At 34.3% G+C, this 21,350-nt stretch overlaps 1 protein-coding gene across 1 annotated transcript in view; it reads left to right on the top strand.

The window, feature by feature from the left end:
• CSMD3 (CUB and Sushi multiple domains 3) overlaps window positions 1-21,350 on the top strand; it is a 600,957-nt gene that overhangs the window by 531,523 nt on the left and 48,084 nt on the right. The window contains exons 51-57 of the mRNA XM_014965576.1: window positions 2,186-2,371; window positions 3,735-3,929; window positions 5,645-5,818; window positions 11,813-11,986; window positions 13,889-14,062; window positions 15,740-15,925; window positions 21,020-21,193. Of these exons, the coding sequence (XP_014821062.1) occupies window positions 2,186-2,371; window positions 3,735-3,929; window positions 5,645-5,818; window positions 11,813-11,986; window positions 13,889-14,062; window positions 15,740-15,925; window positions 21,020-21,193 (1,263 nt within the window). The remainder of the gene's footprint in view (window positions 1-2,185; window positions 2,372-3,734; window positions 3,930-5,644; window positions 5,819-11,812; window positions 11,987-13,888; window positions 14,063-15,739; window positions 15,926-21,019; window positions 21,194-21,350) is intronic.

The following is a 21,350-nucleotide window of genomic DNA, read 5'->3' as shown; positions in this document are numbered from 1 at the left end:
AGACCTGTTTTCTGGGGACTGTGGATGTTCCATATTTGTCATGTTTTTCCTGGCAGATGTGGCAATAACTTGTCTTGATCTTTTCACATTTTTCCCTTAACTGAAAGCTAAATTTCTGTGCAAGTTTCCATGTATGTAAAATTCAGCTCATAACTGCTGTAAACTAGAAACATTATTGACTGATTCCTTGGGAGGTCCGTTGCTTATATAAAAGGCTACTATCGAGCATTTGGTGTGCTGGGATGAAACTTCTTAAAAACTTACGGTTAAAGGAGGGATATATTTTTCTTGTGCCACAAGATTGATTCTGTTAACATTCATGATATGACTCAAAATTTATCAAGTCACAAATAGAGATTTTTGAATACTGAAGGAGTAATTAATCTCAATGGTGGATATAAAACGTCTGAGGTTGTATCTACAAAATATCTGTTATATATTTTGCTGATTGCCAAAAGAGGCAGAATTTGCAGTATGGGAACAAGTAGTGCTGTAGCATTTGTAGGTGCTCCGAATCATAAGCAACAGCTGTTAACATGTTACAGTTCTTTTGGGGACAGATATTACTATTTATACCCTACTGAATGCTGATGTAGCTGAAAGTGGACTTGGTTCTGGCAACTCCATGAATTTCTGAAGCTTTTTTTTCTCATTAATGTGGTTTTGAAGGAAGAAGTTAGCTTGGCTAGTTCTGCAGTAAACAGTGTTATTTGATTATACCTTGGTTATATCAGCTTTTGGTTGTCCTCCTCTTTGCATGGATAGGTCTGCCTAATGTTTGCTGCTGCAATCCAAGCTGTTAAGGAATTTGAATTAATAATAAACAAACACCAACATGGTCATATGGTTTCGTTTTAGTATCATGGAGGCTCTTTCTTTGGTGATATTAGGTGAAATAATACAGCTTTTTCAGATTAGTAAGAAGTAGAAGATGGACATTCTGGTTTAGTTAACTTGTTGCTTTTTATGACTCTGGGATCATGTCCTCATACCCTCTGGAAGATGGAATGCAATGACTTTTTTGGGCTCTTCACTGTCTCCTAATCACTGTTTTATTATTTTCTTCTAAATGCGTGTTTGTCTCTAGTTGCCAATAAATAAGTTTCTATGGTTGCCCCGACAGGATGATGAGCAAATTAATAATAGTTTCTGTAATCTTTTCTGTACAATCTGCCCCTTGCCATATCAGTTTCTTTTTATAGTAATTAAAGCATATTTTAACATTGATCCTGTCACCTCTGATCTGCAAGTTGTGATACCATTTACTTTACCTGTGTCTCAGCTGTGATTATTAACTTTGGTACAGTGCTGCTACCCTGTTCTTACATTGCGTATGAAGCAGATCAGTCTTACATAGATCAACTCACAACAGGATCAAGGATTTATATATATTCTGAGAGGCTTAACTTTTCATATCTGTGTGTAGGCAGAATATATGGTCTCTCAGGGTTCAAGATTCCATTTCAAAGGGAAGTACTTAAGAGTTAAGTGCCTAAGCCCCCTCCCCTTTTTTTTTTTTTTTTTTTACTTGACTCACATGAGATGTATGGTGTTGAAATATGAAAAAGATTAATTTTGATTTTATTCCCAAAATAGAGCATTATTTAGAGTCAGATCTTTTCTTGGTACATCCTTTTCCCTGAATAATTAAAAAAAAAAAAAAAAAAAAAAAGGCTTACACTTCCATTTGCCAATTTTCAATATTTTCAAAGGGGTATTTTCTTTCTGTTTTGCCGGAGGAAAAATAGAAAGTTGAAAGTTAATTGTAGTGCTTTGACAGAGGTCACACAGTACATCTGATGGAAGAAACCTAAAATACAAACTAGGTTCCTAATGTCTCAGAGTGGTGCTTTATTCATTCATCCATGCTGATCATATTTTTTCCAGATATTCTCTATTGCCTCTTCTTTGATTATCTTCTGCATTTTGAATAGATAGCTGCAGAGTTAGGAACCATTGTTCTTATTTTTGACCTCCTCCATCAAAAGACAAAAGCTTCCTGAAATTTAATTCCCTAAAATTTTAAGGGAACTTATTTGTAGGCTTAAAACACACATTAATGAGTTTCAAAGTAATTTTTATGTATCTAAGACTGTTCATGTCACAATGCATAAACCCTTTGAGATGAGCAGAAGTTCATAGTGTTATAGTTATATAAAATAACTATGTCCTTCTCTTTACTCAGCAATATCTTGTGGAATTCCTAAAGCTCCATTGAATGGTGGGATATTAACTACAGATTACTTAGTTGGCACTCGTGTTACTTATTTTTGCAATGATGGCTACAGACTATCAGCCAAGGAACTTACTACTGCAGTCTGCCAGCCAGATGGTACCTGGAGCAATCACAATAAAACACCTCGCTGTGTAGGTAAGTAAAATGTAAAAACTCTCCAGTGAGTAAAAACTGTCTGTACATTTTGTTTATTTATCCAAGGGTCAAATCTTCACATTACTTAAACTTTCAGCTTCAGTTTACTTAAATCTGTGAATAATTGCTGGTATCAAAGTACTGTGAAATCCATATTTGAAATGTGTATAACTGAGATATTTATAAAAACTTTCTGTGACAGCAGAAGAAACGCAGTAGAGATTATAGAATACGTTCAAACTGATGATTAATTTGCAGCAAAATTGAAGTTAGTGGTTGCAGAAGTTTATACAAAAGCTATCTCTTCAAGTGAGAGCTGCACAGTTCATCTATTGTTAGCAAACTCCATTTACTATCCAGAATTGGAAAGTCTTGGATACTCTAGAATACCTGTTTGAAACTGCTGCCTGTTATTTATATTCAGACCATCATTATAATACTACTCCATCTAAACTTGGAGAAACATCACTGAGGAGAAAATACATGTTCAGCTCCAAAGAGAAGTGGATACCATCAAAATTATAAATGGGGTATGAAAACCTGGGTGATCATAAGACTGATAGAGAAACGTTAGTGTGTCTGATACACATTAAGATTTGGATTATCTCACCCAATGGCCTTTGGAAAAGAAAGAAAACATAATCGAGAATAATTTTCAATAATTTTCCCTTTTTCATTTTTTTCTTTTTCTTGTTTCTGTAAATTGCATTCCCTCATGCCTTTTCCTCTATGTAAAGAACCAATCCTAATGGAGAGAAGGAAAGCAGTATCCAAGAAGGATCTTCCTGTATGCATTTTGATCATGGAAAAAGATTGTTATGCTTGTTAACCATTTTCTATTAGATTTTTTTTATTTATTTTTTTTGTTTATTTTTTGGAGGAAGAAGCCATAGAATTAATACATGAGATACAAATGTGTAGCTGCTGAAAATCCTTCTTGGATATGGATATTTTTTTATCTGTCACCAATGTACAGCCTCTCCAAATGAGTATTTAAGATCTCACAGAATTTACCTGTGTAGAAACGTAGCTAATGTTTTACTGAAGATTCTGATGTCTGATGAAAAGTGTCACTTAAATTCCATGACTATCAATCTGCAGTGAATTCAGCCATGGTATAGATTCTGTCTCCGTCAGTTGCATAGCTCTGCGTACACAGCTACTGCTCTGTCTGGGCCATTGATCATTAATAATGAAATGAGAGAACTCATATCTGCTATCCATAGGCAATTTCAAATACTCTTACTCCTCAAACATTATGACACTGAGTCTGAAATACATTCCTGAATTAATAATGGTACAGATTTTCCTAATTTGCCTGTACTAGCCCACAAATAACTATGTGTTTTTGTTATTCTGGAAGTTGTTACATGTCCAAGCATCAATTCTTTTACACTCGAACATGGAAGATGGAGAATAGTGAATGGTTCACATTATGAGTATAAAACAAAAGTAGTTTTCAGCTGTGACCCAGGATATTATGGTTTGGGACCGGCATCTATCGAGTGTCTTGCTAATGGCACCTGGAGTTGGAGAAATGAGCGCCCTTACTGCCAAAGTGAGTACATCTTGTATCTGTACCTGCTGTGCGGACTTCAGATAATAATATTTTATTTTGCTGAATTAGCAGTTAACTAAGTAAATATTGGAATCATTTAATTAGCAAGATGTTTCCTGTCTGGAATTCCTGGGTATCCTAAAGGCTATTATTTACAAATACAATCCATTAGGTTTAGTGACAAGGAAATATCTGTAAGCGAACTTGGGGATTTTAAAGGTCCCTATACCTGTAAATATTCAAATAAGTAATAGAGAACATTTTCCTATATGTTTTTCTAGGTCAGGAATGCTATCCAGTCTAGAAAAATACAATAACTTTGTATCTTGTCTGCACACTTGATAAAAAATAATCTCTCCTTTCAGCTGGTTACCATAAATACAGTGTGCAAGTCCACATCATTCCTACCATTAGCTGCTATCCTGATAACCTGCAATAGCTACTTTTCAAATAATAAGTAATGAATATTGAGATACTTTAAACAAGATAAAAGCTCCCCTACCTACCTCTGTGAAAAGCAGGTTTCTTTATGTATTTAAATTTGGACATGTATTTTCAAAAGTGTGGGGTTTGGGGTACGTTTTGAAGCCCCAAAATTCTTCCTCTTTGTGGAACACCACATGGCATACACTTTGACAGAATGGGATATGACTGTGGTTGTCGTGCATCTATCTATACAGTGTGCATCTGCATTTATGTGTATAAATACACACCGATCTAAAAATCATTGGAAAAAAAAGTGTAGGTAAGCCAGATAACAGTGGTTTAGAATATATTTAGGATTTATTGAGAATACATCTTAAACTAATAAAGAAAGGGGCTGAAAAATGCAATTCTGTAGACAGATTAATTATATTAGAAATCAACCTTAATTTGAGTTCTTTTTAACCTACTGGAAATTTCATTTATAACTTAGAGGATTTTTAAAAGTTAATTGCAGTATTTCACCTATGCTGGTGTTAGAAATATTGTGTATATTTCTATATCTATATCTGTCCCTGTGTATGTAGACATTTTACATAATATATAAGTATTTGTCTTTAAAAGATGAACATTTTTCACTATGTTTTGGGAAAATTTTTTTTTCAAAATTGCCACTTACAGTTTTTTAGCATAATGTGCACTAGCTGCCTTCCCCCTTTGATAATCCACCATCTTGTAATAGTAAAGTTCTTTTTACTAACTCTTAAAGAAAATTACTAAAGCAAAATTATGATTTTGAATGAAAAGATGCTTTGAATATGTAATTTGTAAATAAATAGCAGGGAATTCCATGCACATCATTTGCTCATTATAACATGTGTGTGAATGCTATGGCAAGCATCTCATTATGAACTAAAAGATAAAAATTACATATTTCCAAAGAAACATAATTTTTAAAATGGTAACAATTATGATATTCCAATATTAAGAAAAAGGCATTGATAAAACCAGGGTAATTAAATAGCAATTACTAATGTTCTGAACGGTGGGGTTTTTAAACTTCACAAAGACAATTTTAATTTGTCTCCCCTCCACCCCCCTCTTTCTTGAGCATTATTTCTGGGGAAGTAACAGTCTTCATCTGCAGAGTTTTTCACCTATTTTTTCTACAGAACAAAACATTTCAATATGTGAAATTTATTTATCTGCTTGACTGGTTGATAAGTATTATTGTATCTGTGTTTGTGATACTCAGCTGTACATTTCTGTTTTGTTTTGGTTTTGCCATAAAGTTATTTCTTGTGGAGAACTTCCTACACCTCCAAATGGGAATAAGATTGGAACTCAGATTACATACGGATCTACAGCGATATTTACCTGTGACTCGGGATACATGCTGGTTGGCTCTGCCGTCAGGGAGTGTCTGTCTTCTGGACTCTGGAGCGGAGTTGAGACCAGGTGTTTAGGTATGGATACTGGTGGCATAGCCTACCTCTTTTCTTCTGTCTAGCAGGCAAAAGCAAGCAAAGCCTATCAGCCTGTCTCTTTCTGTTAGCACAGATCTAAAGACAGCTTTGCATTTTAAAAATATGTGTGGGTGAATTGTTTTTCCTATCAAGATATAACTGTGGTTACCTTTCCACAGCCTGAATCCCTTTATCAGGGGATATCCCTTTTGCCCCCAACGCAAAGCCTGTGTCACTGGATACTGCCTATGTCTCTAAAGGAGACCTGTAGATGTGTCAGCTTTAATATTTATCCTCAGGAAAAGATCTGCATAGGAGAACTGAATTCAGTGGTTATGTTATAGAATTTATGTGCACACTTGCCAAAGATTTATAAAAAGAAAAAGAACTGCAGTCTTAGTTCTGAGAGAAAATCACTATCCAGACACTGTTTATAGAATTTTACACCCTTTAGTTGTACATATTTAGGCGTCTTCACTCTTTTTAAATACTCAGACACCAGTCACTGAATCATTTATGAATAAAATGAACATGTGATCTCAGTGAAACAATTTCAGGGCTTCTTTTTAATTCATTGCTATCATGTATACCTTGATCTGGGTTATTGTGTTAACTGTACAAACATTGATTTTTAAATCTATATGCAATTAACTTTTTAGTTTCAGTTGAAATCAAAGCTATGATAGTGTTCTGATTTTAGAATGTCATATAGAAATTGTATTGTACCTTGTTATTTGTGGGGCCATGAGAATATAAAAAAGTATCCATAAACTGAGACTTTCAGAAGAATCTGAACTAGTTTATACATTAAATATAGGGGGTTGTTACAATATCTTTTTGTGCAGATTGCCATTTACCTTTTTCATATAATCATAGGTTTGGGTTGGAGGGGACCTTAAAGATAACTGAGTTCCAACCCTGCAGCGATGGGCAGGGACACCTCCCACTAGACCAGATGGCTCAAAGCCCCATTCAGCCTGGACTTGACCATTTCCAGGGGCATGCACAGCTTCTCAGGGCAACCTGTTCCAGTGGCTCACCACCCTCACAATAAAGAATTTCTTCCTGGTATCTAATATAAATTTCCCCTCTTTCAGTTTAAAACCATTACCCCTCATCCTATCACTACACTCCCTCATAAAGAGCCCCTCCCGATCTCTCCTGTAGGGCCCCTTAGGGGGGGGCTGCTAGAAGGTCTTCCTGGAGCCTTCCCTTCTCCAGACTGAACACCACCAACTCTATCAGCCTGTCTTCATGGCCCTCATCCTATCACTACACTCCCTCATAAAGAGCCCCTCCCGATCTCTCCTGTAGGGCCCCTTAGGGGGGGGCTGCTAGAAGGTCTTCCTGGAGCCTTCCCTTCTCCAGACTGAACACCACCAACTCTATCAGCCTGTCTTCATGGCAGAAGTGCTCCAGCCCTCTGATCACCTTCATGGCCCTCCTCTGGACCTGTTCCAACAGGTTTATGTCCTTCCTGTGCTGAGGACTCCAGAGCTGGACACAATATTCCACATGGGGTCTCATGAGAGTAGAGGGGTAGAGTCACCTCCCTCGACCTGCTGGCCACGCTGCTTTTGATGCAGCCTAGGATGCAGTTGGCTTCCTGGGCTGCCAGCACACATTGCCAGCTCACGTTGAGCTTCTCATACACCAACACCCACGATGCTCCATCCCAAATAATTTTCCTTCTGCAATGCAGCATTATTTTGTGCAAATCTTCACTTAAGCTTAATTTGAATGACTCATAAGTAAGAAAAATGTTGCATATCAATCAAAAGTCTGAAGCTGCTGAGGGGAAAAGGTAAGCTTTGTTTATATTTCGCTTTTACAATGAAAACCATTTAGCAGAGGGAGGGGAAAGAAAAGATCTTCATGTTTATTTTTCTTTTTCTTCTAAGTTGGCAGAAGTGTTAAGACAGACTTTTTTAAATCTCAAAGTTTTGGAAGACCTTAGTATGTGTGTTTGTAGCTTTTCACATTTCTTTGAAGTTGTGAATCCATCCTCTTCAGCTCAGCTGGACTGCACTTCACGCTTATTTCTTAATTCCTTCTTCTTTCTCAGTTCCTCCTGACATCTAAACATATTGATGAAACAAATCTGTTGATATTCTCTCCCTTATTTACTGAAATTCATTGCTGTCATTTCCTACATATGTCCTAGGAAGAATCAGCAATTGCTGGAATGATAGGTGTGTTCAGTTCTCCAAGTTAGTATCAAATCTGAAATCAGGATAAACAATTAAATACAACTGCATTTTTAAAGTCCTGTAAGATATCATATTTTGTTGTTAATCTTGATGTTACTAGATGATGTTATATTTAGTTCACTTCGAGAACTAAACATACCTTTATAAAATGCTAAGTATCCATATGAATTAAAATGCAGAAATGAAGAATGGAGTTTACTCACTCAGTAAGATATGTGGAGTTGTGTTTCCAATACATAACTAATACTTGAGGAGTTTTTAAAAAGAAAGACAAGTAGCACAAAAAAGCTAATTGACTTAGAGTGAGCATTAAATGTCAGTATTTGTTCATACTCGCCGTACAGTAATATCAAGAATACCTTTAATCTCTTCTCCTAAGAGAAACAGTGAACCTCACATACTGTGTCTTTGTCTGCATTAACAAATAATTCAGCAGAAAGGAGCACATCTGAGACAAATAATTGTTCCTGAATTCTCTATATCTGCATTACATATAGTTCTGAGAATTTTCCTTGGACAGTATCTGGTCTATTCCTCTGGACTAAATGTCGTCATTGCTCATGGAATCAGAGAATCATTTAGGTTGGAAATTTAGGTCTAAATGTCAATCTAACACTGCCCAGCCTATCATTAAACCATGTCCCTGCCCAACAGCCAAGAAGGTTTCTGTTGCTATGTATCTTCTGAAGTGTAGCCTTTCTGCTACAGTATTTTCATCCTTAAAACTTCTGGAAAAACATACAAGCAACTGAATTTTTCCTCTTCACTGTTTTTAAACATCTTTTTTTAAACTTAATGGTATTTCAACTAAAAGAGAATCTGTATCTCCAGTGATACTGAATTAATATGTCTAGAGTTAGCCATATGGTTCTCTTTATTTTTCACTACTATTGCATAATAATAACAACTAGACTTTCAAATGAGGCAGATGATGTCTCATCTTTAAAAAATTATTCAGTCATTTCAAGGAATCCAGCAGAGAACTTCCTTCTCTGGGCCATGGATTAAAAAAGATTTAAAAGAATGTTACCATTCATCCTGAACAGTTTTAGTACAGCTTGAACGGCTGGCAAGGTGAGGCTCTTCTGAAACTGGCAGCAGAAAGACACCAAACCTTGTTTTGTCCAGACCTGTGCCAGTGCATTTCCATACTGGGATTTTCTACAGAAGATAGTGCTTGTGAACAGGGGGATGTACAAAAATATATCCTGCAAGCCCTATAGAGAAGAAAGAAATTCTATCAAATAATTCTTCCCTCTTGAGCGGAGGTCATCTTGACAGGTTAATTAACTCTGTTGAATAATAACCTAAATCTTTTCTTCCAATAAAATATTGATAGGTAGATTTCTTTCACTACTATGCTCATATTTGACATCAGTGACAGATAAAGTAAGCATGGGCACGTTTTTGCTATTTAATGTAAAGATTCTGTATTCATTTATTCCTACTCTTGCATCTCAGAAAGTAACCTGCAGGAAAAAAACCTCATTTGCAGCTGAGGTTTCTAAGGTTCTGACACTAAGTTATTATGCTCATTCTTCATTGCTAGAGCTGGATTTTATGTCAAGTTAGGTAATTTATTTGGTGTTCGCACATTATTAATATCCTTCATTCCTACTTTTTGACTAATTTTTTTTCTTAAAAATATTTCATGTAGTTATTCTTCTCAAGCTTTGCTAGACTGGGAATTGAGACTGTTGTAGCGCTTATTTCCTCCCTCAAATCTGCTACTCAGTAAAACCATCACTTTTAATCTCTCTCTGAGCATTCACTCATTGCCTTCACAAAAGTGACATCTTTTGATTCAGTGTTATAAATTATGGGTTACATTGAGACCTAAGTGCCTCAACTGCAGTCATAGAACTCTAGTTGTATGGAACTGGAGACTCCATAGAACTCCAAGGCGTAGGTCTTTTATATCCATATCATAGAAAAGATGAAAATACACTCAGTCTTACAATACAGCACTAAAATAAAGACATTGACAATCAACAAGTATATCCTGAAAACAGTGTATAATAGACCAGTCTGAAATGGCCTAGAATCCTAACCTGGTGTCAGGTCAGCTATTTACCACCAGGGTGCTCTTTCCCCCCAGTAATTTTAATTATGATAATCTCATTGTTTCAAAACATTGAATGGAGATTTTGCTAAACCTTTGCTAATTTTATTTCAGCTTTTCTTCAATCCATAGCCCCGTTCTTAATGCAGTGCAGTAAATGTTCTATTTGTTATGTGTTTGTATTTGGCAATGTACCATGCAAGGATGTATTTTATTTTCTCTCCTTCATTCTGATAAATGCAGATCAGAAGAACAATATTGATCTTACTACTTGAACCACTTCATCTGTACCATATTTCCCACAAATTTAATATGATTGTTTTCATTTTTTGGTTTTCAGTAGACTTCTAAGATGACTACAACAGTTTTATATTTGTTTGTCATTGGTCTTAGAGTCAGAATATTACTTTGGGAATAAAAAAAGCAATATTCAATTAGATAGTACTATTAAGTCTTTTATCCATGGCAAGTACATATTGAATGACTTACTGGCTGATTAAATGGGAGTGTAAATTTATTATAGAATCAGTATTTCTTAAATGCTTTATTATATATTTGCAACATAAATTTCCTGGCAAACAAGAAAAATAAAAACCCAAGAGGCAGCATTGTTGCTCAGTATTTGAATCTTTGTTTTCCCAGCAGTACTCTTAGTTTTTTCTCAGCAGTCCTTTACTTCCTACATCCTTGTCTTTTTGCATCTGTTTTTGGTTTTCTGCCATAGTTTTTTCTGGCAGATTTTGTTTGTATTTACAGAGAGCTCTCTCAATATGATACTCAGTTTCTAATATTTCCATTCAGTCCCCAGCGAAAACCCCCCACCTGCAGAGCCTGGCTCCTGAGCAGTTTTGTATCTGGGTTGCATTTAGGAGGAATAATTTAGCTGTCTCATTACAAAAGACAGCCACACCTGGTTATATTGAATGAAGGCTACTTAGTACAACAATCAGTTTTATTATTTCATTCAGTTTCATTATACCAAATTTAATAACTAAAACTGTTCCTCTTCCATGTGATACAATTGGGGTAAGCATGCCATATTTATCAAATGAGAACAGATTTTAAATTACATCCCTTTATGGCCTTGCACTATTTTTTGCAGTAGTGAAGTTGTATGTTACTCCTTGTTTTTATCAGTGTGACAAAACTGACCTCAATTACACGGTAGATGATATATATGTAGTACCAAAAAATGAGTGGAAAAAGGTTTAAGGGATACAGCTGTGAGATAAAATGAAGGAATAGATTTGCGCAGTAAGTATCTCTTGTTCAGAATCAAAGGCAGTTTCTCAGAAAACTATACATGTGCAGTATTTGTTTTTCTCAACCTAGCAAAGAATCAGCAGTAATCTGAAAGTTTTGAAAACTTTCCACAATTAAAAAAACCCTCCAAACCCCCAAATTCACTATTTTTATATATGTGTGTACCTATTTGTATAGATACAAACACATAACACACAAAGAAAAGCACAAAAGCCTACTGAATGGCACTTCAAAAATTCATTTCAGAATGTTGGCTTTGCTCCAAGTTAAGAAAAGTAAATCTTTGAAAGAAGTCAATAGAAAAAATGGAAAGATGTTCATAATTTCTTTGTTTTAATTAAGGAGTTATATTTAAAATTTCTCCTGCTTATTTACTATATTTACTGATCATTTCTTCTCTTTTTGTTTGTGTGTGTGTATGTGTGCTTTTTTTTTTTTTATTTACTTTGAAAAATCTAGCTGGTCACTGTGGTGTTCCAGATGTTATAGTCAATGGTCAAGTAATTGGAGAAAATTACGGCTATAGAGACACAGTTGTGTACCAGTGCAGTCCTGGGTTTCGGCTGATTGGTTCTTCTGTACGAATATGTCAGCAGGATCACAACTGGTCTGGCCAGCTTCCAGCCTGTGTGCGTAAGTACGCGTGGCACCACGTCCGCACTTTGGTACAGGAATGGCCAGGGAGGACAAGATGAGAAGTTAATTCCTTACACTCACTGCTCAATGTTTACTGTGTTTTACGTAGAACTAGATAGACATACACTACTCTAATAATTGTAGTTCTTAATTTTGTTTCCACTTTATGATCTAGTAATAAATTATTATTTCTTTATATTGTATTTCAGACCAACACTCTTCTTTATAGGTAACTGTTAAGGCAATAAAATTAGACACTGTTAATCAAGAATTTCAAAATTAAAATTTTAATATCAATGTTAGAACTGAAAAATAAATGTTTTGGCTATGCTAACAGCAGAGAAAATGGACATATTTCCTTCCTCTAATCAAATAGAAGCCCCTTGTTTGAATGAAGACTTGGGAAAAAGGTTCGATTTGCAAAGGACTGCTATAAACAGCAGCTAGCCCTAACTTTTTGGTAGATATTTAGAAACAAGTCCACTTCAGATCAAAGATTCAAATGAAGTGAAAAAAAATAGTCACATATGTAATTATTTATTTAACTTCAGATGTTTTAATTAAATTTTTGAGATTATGTGTTTAACTTTAGTGATTCTGACCTTTTCACTTTTGAAACCACAATTCTTCTTGCTTATACTGTGGGCAGACGTATTACTGCTACTGTACATGCACAGTTATGAATCAAATTTAATGCAAATTTCATACTTCTGTTTTCACAAGAATGTTTATTGTTATTGTATATACATTAAAAAACACATCTGTAGACTGAATGCATATCTTTGCCCGACATTTTTACAAATGCTTAGAGTTTAGTGTAGAATTCCAATTATTCTTTGCAGGAAAAAATGCAATTCCTTATATAAAAAGTTCTGATGCCAACAACATAAAGATGATATACTTAATTAAAATAACTTAGTGATATAAGTAGAACATACAGAATTCAATTTAACTTTCATTCATAGAATATACTATGATTTGTCTGTATGATATACTAGTTTTTGAGGTCTATTTTAACTTTTTTAAGATTGCTAAAAATTTTATTTCATTTAGATTATAAGAATGGGTATCTTTTAGAGTTACCATGATAAGTCTATTCTACACAGAGAAAAAGAACATATATTGTCAGACTTAACAAAATTAATTTAGAAAAATAGTGATGTTTCTAAAGTGATAAAAAATTGAGTTAATCAACTTATTCTGTGATTATTATTTTTTTTCAGTTTACTGATTAACATTTTATTTGTCAACTACTGGAGTTTGGCAGAACAGAAGAAAATATTTATACTTTTTTTAAAATTATTTTGGGAAAATTAATTTGTGATTTATTTTCCTTACTATTGTTGCATCTGGTCTTTGTGGGCACATAAAAGGAACTTCTGTGGTCAGTTTTTGTATAAATACAAGAACAGTTTCACAGTGCTCACAATGTTTCCTATATCCAGTCATAAATTTATAACTTCACTAAGTACTTAGATACAAATATAAAACAGATTTAGTCAGTATTAAAACATATTTGTAAGAAATATTTCCTCAGGAACTAATGCACTGAAATATTTTGTTTCAATTTCAGACTATATGTAATGAAAATCAAGCGCTTGTTTTTCCCTTGACTCTTCAGAAAAGTTTTCTTCATTTGCCTTGACTACTGCATGGCAAATTCTATTAAGTTTTTTTAAATATACGAATAAGTGCTTGAACATTTACTAAAGTATGTGTTAGTTCTTATCGATTTCAGAGAAGTGTGAATTTTTCATGGAAAGTACTCAGTATCTTATAATATCAAATCTTTAAAGTACTATTATATAAAGATTATAATGATTATCTATTATATCATAAATCACGAAAACTGATAACAGCATGCTCTGGTTTTTGTTTCTTTGTTTTGTGCTTTGCCAGCCGTTAGCTGTGGTCACCCTGGTAGTCCTATTTATGGAAGAACAAGTGGAAATGGCTTCAACTTCAATGATGTTGTGACATTCTCGTGTAATACTGGGTATGTTATGCAAGGCCCAACCAAAGCACAGTGTCAGGCTAACAGGCAGTGGAGCCACCCACCTCCAATATGCAAAGGTAAGAATGCAAGCATCTACAGATTTCAAACTTAGTTGGAAAATTATGGTTGAAAAATAAACTGAAGGTAAACTGTCTCTTACTAACAAGCATCAATTTATTAAAGAAGATGTTTAATTTCTCAGTTAGATCTGTTCGACAGGCAGGAAGTTGCCAGGATAACTGCAGAGAAAGTTCCTTAAGTGTTTGTAGTTTGTATTGATTTTTTTGGTATAGTTTCTATGTGTTCCTTAAGAAAAATTATGCATAGATAATTAAGATCTTAAATCCTGAAATAATATTTTCTGCATTTTTATCCAATATAGTTCTACTAGGTGCTTAAGAAAGCATACTATTTTTTTCCTTTTACATTTCCATTGATCTGACTTCTCATCTTAACTTTTTTTATTTTTTATTCTAATTTGTTAGCATAATCCCTTTGGTTTGGTTCTCAACACTTCTAGATGTATTTAAAAATCTTTCACTGAAAATAAAATTATTGCATGGCAAATTCTATTAAGTTTTGAAAATAAAAGAATATTATGAAATTCGTTCTGTTTGAGTTTTCATAAGCACTTTTAGAAAGGTATTATCACCATTGTCCTTTTAAACTCTGTTGTTATGTGCTTTTTAAATGCTTTAATTGTTTTCATTTAGAAAAATGTACTTTTTACAGTAATCTGTTTGCATATACACAGAAATTGTATTGATTCTTTTTCAGCATCTTCCCAGCAGCTTCTTTGAATTTTTATCAGTCCACAGGCGAAGTCATGTTATACATTTACAGTAATTTTATTTCCTATATCTTCCTTCCAATAGGTGTCCTCTACTTTCCTTTGATGACTTTGCCTTAAGCGATACTGGCAAATAGTTTGCAGAACTCCAATTTCCAAGGATCTTTTTGCTGATAAGTTATTTTTTAAATAGGTGATGATGTGTTTACTTGACCATAGGAGTCTATTGCATGAAAACTGTTACAAAAATCTCCATGGCTCCCAAAATAAGTATTATAATCCTCCCACCAGACAGCTGTACATTGCAAAAAGAAAAAAAAAAAATCCAAAACTCGGTCTTCAGTGATTTTCAAACATATGAATCCCAAAGCAGTTGAGGACTCAGAAAAGCCATCAGTATTCTTAACCATCAAAGTATACTCATATTTTTAAAAGCACATACCCATTTGTTGGGATGTTTCCCTGTTGTAGCAAAATCACCAGTCATACCTGACTGATCACGTGCTCTGTCTGAAAACATCTGCCTCAGCGGTGCTCCGTTATCCATTATCTTAGCACAGGCACAGAAGTATATTTGCATGGCTTTGTGGGTTAGACCAAAAGCACATCTAGCCTCATAACCTGTTCCAGCTGTGAGCAATAGTTTATGGCAAGAGAAGAGTATAAATTGAATATATTGATATGTCTAGTGAATTTCGTTGGCAAATATTTTTACAGCATCATCACACTCTGTGAAGAAACATTTTCTTTTATTTGCTCTGAATTTAGCATCTCCTGGATTTAGCATCTCCTTGTTTCACATAATTTTCCTAATTCCAGTGTCATTATACATAAAATCAGGTTGTATAAATCAGGGTAGCAACACACTGGAAGTTTCTCCTACAAGGGATAGGAGACAATTCAAAGACTGTTCTAGTAGACTATTTTTGTATGATTCTCAAGTCTATGCTTTTTTTCTTTTTAGTGGTCAATTGTTCTGATCCTGGAATTCCCGCAAATTCCATAAGAGAAAGTAAAATCGAACATGGAAATTTCACGTATGGCACAGTGGTATTTTATGACTGTAATCCCGGATATTTTTTATTTGGCTCTTCAGTTTTAATTTGTCAACCAAATGGCCACTGGGACAAACCTTTACCTGAATGCATTAGTAAGTAGATAATGTGTATGCTTCCATAAAGAATGTGAACTACATTAGGTATTATTTTCACATTTCTATCAGTCTCATAACAGCAATTAGAATAATGATATCTATATAGATTTGTGTATGTGCATGAATGATTGAAGATCTCAGTAGCGGCTGAAGTAGCACAGTTGTATTGTTATTGTACGTAGCAAATAACAAAGAAACCTTGGGAAATTCAATGAGTGAAACAAACATTTCTGAATGTTTCAGCACAATGATCCCTGATAGCAGGGATAGAAGGTAAAAAGGTGTCCATTAAATGTGCCTACACATGGCCTTCATTGGCCACAGAGCTATAAATACACTGTACTATAGTACCCAATTATTGGCTTATGTCACTATAGTACTTTCTGGACTTCTCTTGGGTCAACAGAAAGATCAGACTATGAAGGCAGTAAGCAAATAGTACTGGCACCATAGAGCACCAAAAGTATCCTCTGGATGATGTCCTCAGTTCACCACACAACCAGATGTACCTGAATATCATAGTCATATACAGCCTATCCACTAAAGCAAGTGGATCAACATAAGGAGGTTGGGTTTTTTCTGGCTTGTCTTGAACAACTTCCTAACGGTGATGCAGATACAGCCACAGATGTCTCATTGGTTTTTAATTGGCTGGGACAGCTGGTTTCCCCAGATCCCTATAAGTCTCTGGAAAAGGTTTTGGTTTAGGATCAAAATTTCTCTCTGAGAAAGTCTGAAAGCTTTATTTTCTAGAGATTAAAGGGATAACAGGCTAAGGGTTCCTTATTTTGGAATCATGGACCAACATTTGCAATATTGTAGATATTAGTTCCTAGTTTTACCTTTACTGGTCCTGCATTATTGAGGTTTCTCCAGTTCTGCCATTTTCTCTCTAAAAAAAAATAAAAATTAAAAAAATCTAAAATTTTATTTCTCTTACTGTTAAAACCTTTAGTTCTGGAAGTTCCCTTTCTTTGATAGGATAAATAGCTTGATTGCAAGTCACAGTTAAAGTTATAACAAAGAGACTAATGCTTTCACATTAAATTTTAAGGTAATGATTTCAAAAAGATAAATGTTACTTAATAGTAACGGATCTTCAAACAAAAAAAATTCTAAAGGTAGAGGTGCAAAAATTTCTTCTTTTTACTTTTGTATTTTTATCTCTTTTCTCTCAGAATTGTCAGAAATAATTTAATAATACAGATTTTACTCTTCTTTTCAGCTGACCTTTGAATGTAAGGGTGCTTTTGAAAGGGCATCCTCAGCTTTATTTGTGTCATTTAGATAGAGTGGTCAATGAATTCTAACCTAGACACTATCCGTGATATTTTGTAATCATAAAGTTTACCAAAACTTATTCTGATGCAGCTACTTGAATATTTTTATAAGAATATTTTTATATTCTTAATTAATATACATTTATAAATTGAATTAATATAAAATATTTTTATATTTTTGATTTCAGCTTCTGGAGCGTTTTGCAAATTGTTTTCCTTTTTGACATACGCGGCGTGGTCATTTAGTAGCTTGCACATTTTTCCACTTTAAAAGCAATGGAAAAGAAGTGGAAAGATGGCTGGATGTTTTTCTTAGACCCAGGATGGGTTATTTTCTTGACCTAGCTGGATTTTAATCTCTCTCTAACCAGTCTCAGAGAACATACCTTTTTTGAAATATTGCTACAGTAATGGAAAAGAGACACAGTAACAAAGGAAAAGTTGTTCACCTGTAAAGTGACTCAATTCCTTTGAAATATGTTGAGCTCGAGTGCTTCTAGCTACTATAATTCCTGTAAGAAGCAGAATTCAGCAGTGGCCCGGACTATAATGCTCTTTCAGATCTCCCTATGAATTAAATACCTTCAGGGGCGTACACTATTAGGCATGTGTTGCTAGAAAAATACTTTAAATTTGAAACGTACTCAAACTGAAGGACATGTTTGGACAATATGCCTTCAGTGACCATGTCAGGTTTTTTTGAATTGCAAAATATTGTTAATTTAGTTTTGAAAGACATGCTCTGATTTGCTATTTTTAAGCTACTGAGTACACCCAATCCACACCTTGCAAGCTTGAAATCTGAATAATATAGACTACTTTTTTGCTGGTGTCTGTGCCATCCTCTCAATAATTCTATAGCAGCATCTTCTCCTGACAATGCTTCTCTCACAATATGACATATACAACCATTCCCTGTTGTCAGATAGAATGAAAAGAATTGTTGACAATTATACAGATTAAAGAAACTTAGAGTGTACTTTTTAATTCAGTACTCAATAATTAGAGTATAACATTTGGAAATTTAATTGAACATTTGTAAATTTATTCGGTCTTTAAACTGATAATGCTGTAATTTTACTGATAGGTCATCACATTTGACCAGAAGAAGATGTGAATTTATACTTCTTTCTGTTTTTCCAGAATGTTATATATCTCTTCCGTAATCAGTATTAACTGTGTATTTTGCTTATTTGGATTTTTCAGGGAGAATGAAATAGCCATTGAAATGTCACATAGACAAAAGAACTATTTGCATATTGTTCTCTCAGATTTTTTGGTGGTTTATGATGTTTTGGTGTAATAGAAATAGATTGATAATTGTCCATAATAATGAAAAGATATAATTTGACCTGACAGTTTTCATACTCTGAAGATTAATAATATTACCTTTTATTTTTCTTCATCCTTTATTATTAGTTCTTTAAATCTCATTCAAAGCTTAATGCAAAATTACATTTACACAGCTATAAAAAGGTACTGTGCTGGTTTGTGATGGAATAGGGGTAGATAATAGAGATGCAGAAATGAAGAAATTGACGGAAATTAAATGGAGGATGAATTAGCATTAGGAAAAAAAAGAATAAATACAATCAACTTTTCATATGAAATTCCCACCTAAGAACATGAATATAAAATTAAATTTTGTAGAACATATAATCAAGTTAAGAGTAGCATTACAGCGTGGTATAATTTTCTAAATCAGTTATTAGGAATCAGGACTTTTAAACATAAATGTAAAAATAAAAGAGAAGTATATAACATGTATATGTTATATGTTTGATTAAACATATAACTTGCTAACAGGAAGTGCCCAGTTTGCAAAGTTGACCATTCTAACTCTTTTACTCAAAGTCCTGCAAGCCTACAAAATGGTCACAGGGGTCAGTGGCACTAGGTTGGAATCAAAGTCAATCAATCACATACCACATTCCTAAATCTTTTGTGGGGTTATCAGAAAGATCCTGCACCTTGCAAGCTGGACCCCTAAGAGAACATGACTCAGTTAACACAGATCAGTGTGGGTATAAATTTAAAGCTCGAAGAACGAGAATGATCACTAGAGGAAGATAAATCATAAGACATGACTTTGGTCATATTTTGTATTTTACAGCCATTGTACTTGCGTACATTTGAAGTGCTAGGGAATTTAATACATTCTCAACTCTCATCAAGTTTCTGATCTGGCTTTTTTGATAAAAAAAGAAATTCTCCTGAAAATATTATGGAATTGGAGACAATGAAGTGTTGATAAGAACTACATTTGTATGATTTAGGGCGTGTTCCTAGTACTAGGGGTGTACCCTGGTACTAGAACAGCTAGAATTTGTGGTTTTCATGATGCATAAATACAAATATCTTTGGCCAAGATATGCCACATGCCATGGACAGGTGGAAGATAAAAAGAAATCAAACATACAAGCCTAGATTAATCTGTGAACAAAGTTAATTTTGTTTATGAATTCTAGCTATGCATTTCGAGAACTTGACAAGTTTAGCTTGCTTTTAAATTAACTTCTTGCTCTGAATTCTTAAAAAGTTTTCTCTGCATTAATTTGTCATGTGAGGGGGTTTCTTTTGCACATTTTTGATATGAGCTCTTAATCTTAGAAGACAGACTAGCTATTTCTTTTTAATACAGAACTTTGTTTCCATTACATATATTGTCCGTGTATATGGTATTCTCCGTAATGATGCACGACACCTTTTATCATTTTCCTTTAGTCTTATTGCATATTCCTGCTGCTCTAGCCAAGGTAGCTTCATTGTTACTTTATGTAACTTTCCAGTAGATAGGAGGCTGCTGAAATTATTTCAGTGGTGTTATCTTGATTCCGGATGAGGTTTCTATCGTTTAGCCTGTCTTTTATTCCCCCCCAAAAATGACTGCTTTTGACCAGTTATAAAAAGACCCACTTATAATAATATTCTGTATAAGAGGCAACTGAAGGACAGAAGATATCTTGCTAAATTTTCCCATTTTCTTTCCTGACTTTGCGTATGTTATTACATTTGAGGCAGTTAGCAAAGTTAGGTACGTATAAGCTCATTGTTGGATACCCTTATGTGCACTTCTAAGTGAAAATCACAAAAATGTCAAGATTAAGAGTACTAAAAATTAATTATAGAATGGAAATAACTAACAATTATTAATCAAAATGTACTCAATAAACAACTGGTAGTTTATCTATTTCTAAGATTGGGATCCTGTAGAAATTTCCTCCAATCTCTGTGCAGTTAACATCAACGCATGACACCTAGGAATCGGTTGAAAATATGTAAACAAATATTTTATTTATGCAATACAGTATTTTAAGGAACTAATATTATTAATACAAAATTAATAGCAAAATTTAGCAAAAATGAACTTGTTTATAAGCCTGATAGACTTCACAATCAATGCTTTGGGACCAGTGGATGAGAGATGAAGTCCTGCATATTCTCTGTCTCAGCAGGGACTTGGGCAGATACTGTCTTCCTGTATTTTTTCCCTGAAGAGTACATGCATGAGTGTGTGTTTGTATGTGTGTGCATATGTTCATGCCATAAAGATCAAATTAGTGAGGAAGTGGTTTTGGGCACCGATATCTATATCTAAAATACCTTTTTGAAATCTCCAAACATTTGTTTCACAGCTTTTGGTCTGTAATATATTTTGCATTTCTAATCACATAATGCGCCCCCCTCCCCTAAACCTTAAAAAAGTCAGCCTCTTCACAAAGTTTCTGTATGGGGTTATGAAAATGATAACTACAAACTGTTTGATCAGTGATAATAACCTTTTTTTATCTCCAATAATTATGCATTGTAGTGATTGACTGTGGCCATCCTGGCGTTCCTCCTAACGCGGTCCTGTCTGGAGATAAATACACGTTTGGATCCACTGTTCATTACAGCTGCACAGGCAGACGCTCCCTGTTGGGGCAGTCGTCTCGTACCTGTCAGTTAAACGGACACTGGAGCGGATCTCTTCCACATTGCTCAGGTAATATTTTTTAATTAATGACTGAGCCCTGAGGTTGTTCTGAATTTATTTTGATTTTCTCAAAAGGGCATTATAAATCTGTGAAATAACGTATAAAACTGAAGCACTGTCTCAATAGAAGTAAAAACATAAAACCAAGAACATGATTTGGGAGAAG

The sequence above is a fragment of the Calidris pugnax genome, unplaced genomic scaffold, assembly GCF_001431845.1.
Source record: "Calidris pugnax isolate Ruff unplaced genomic scaffold, ASM143184v1 scaffold41, whole genome shotgun sequence".
Classification (NCBI taxonomy): Eukaryota; Metazoa; Chordata; class Aves; order Charadriiformes; family Scolopacidae; genus Calidris; species Calidris pugnax.
The sequence above is the reverse complement of the archived record's forward strand: the minus strand, read 5'-3'. Positions and strand labels throughout refer to the sequence as shown.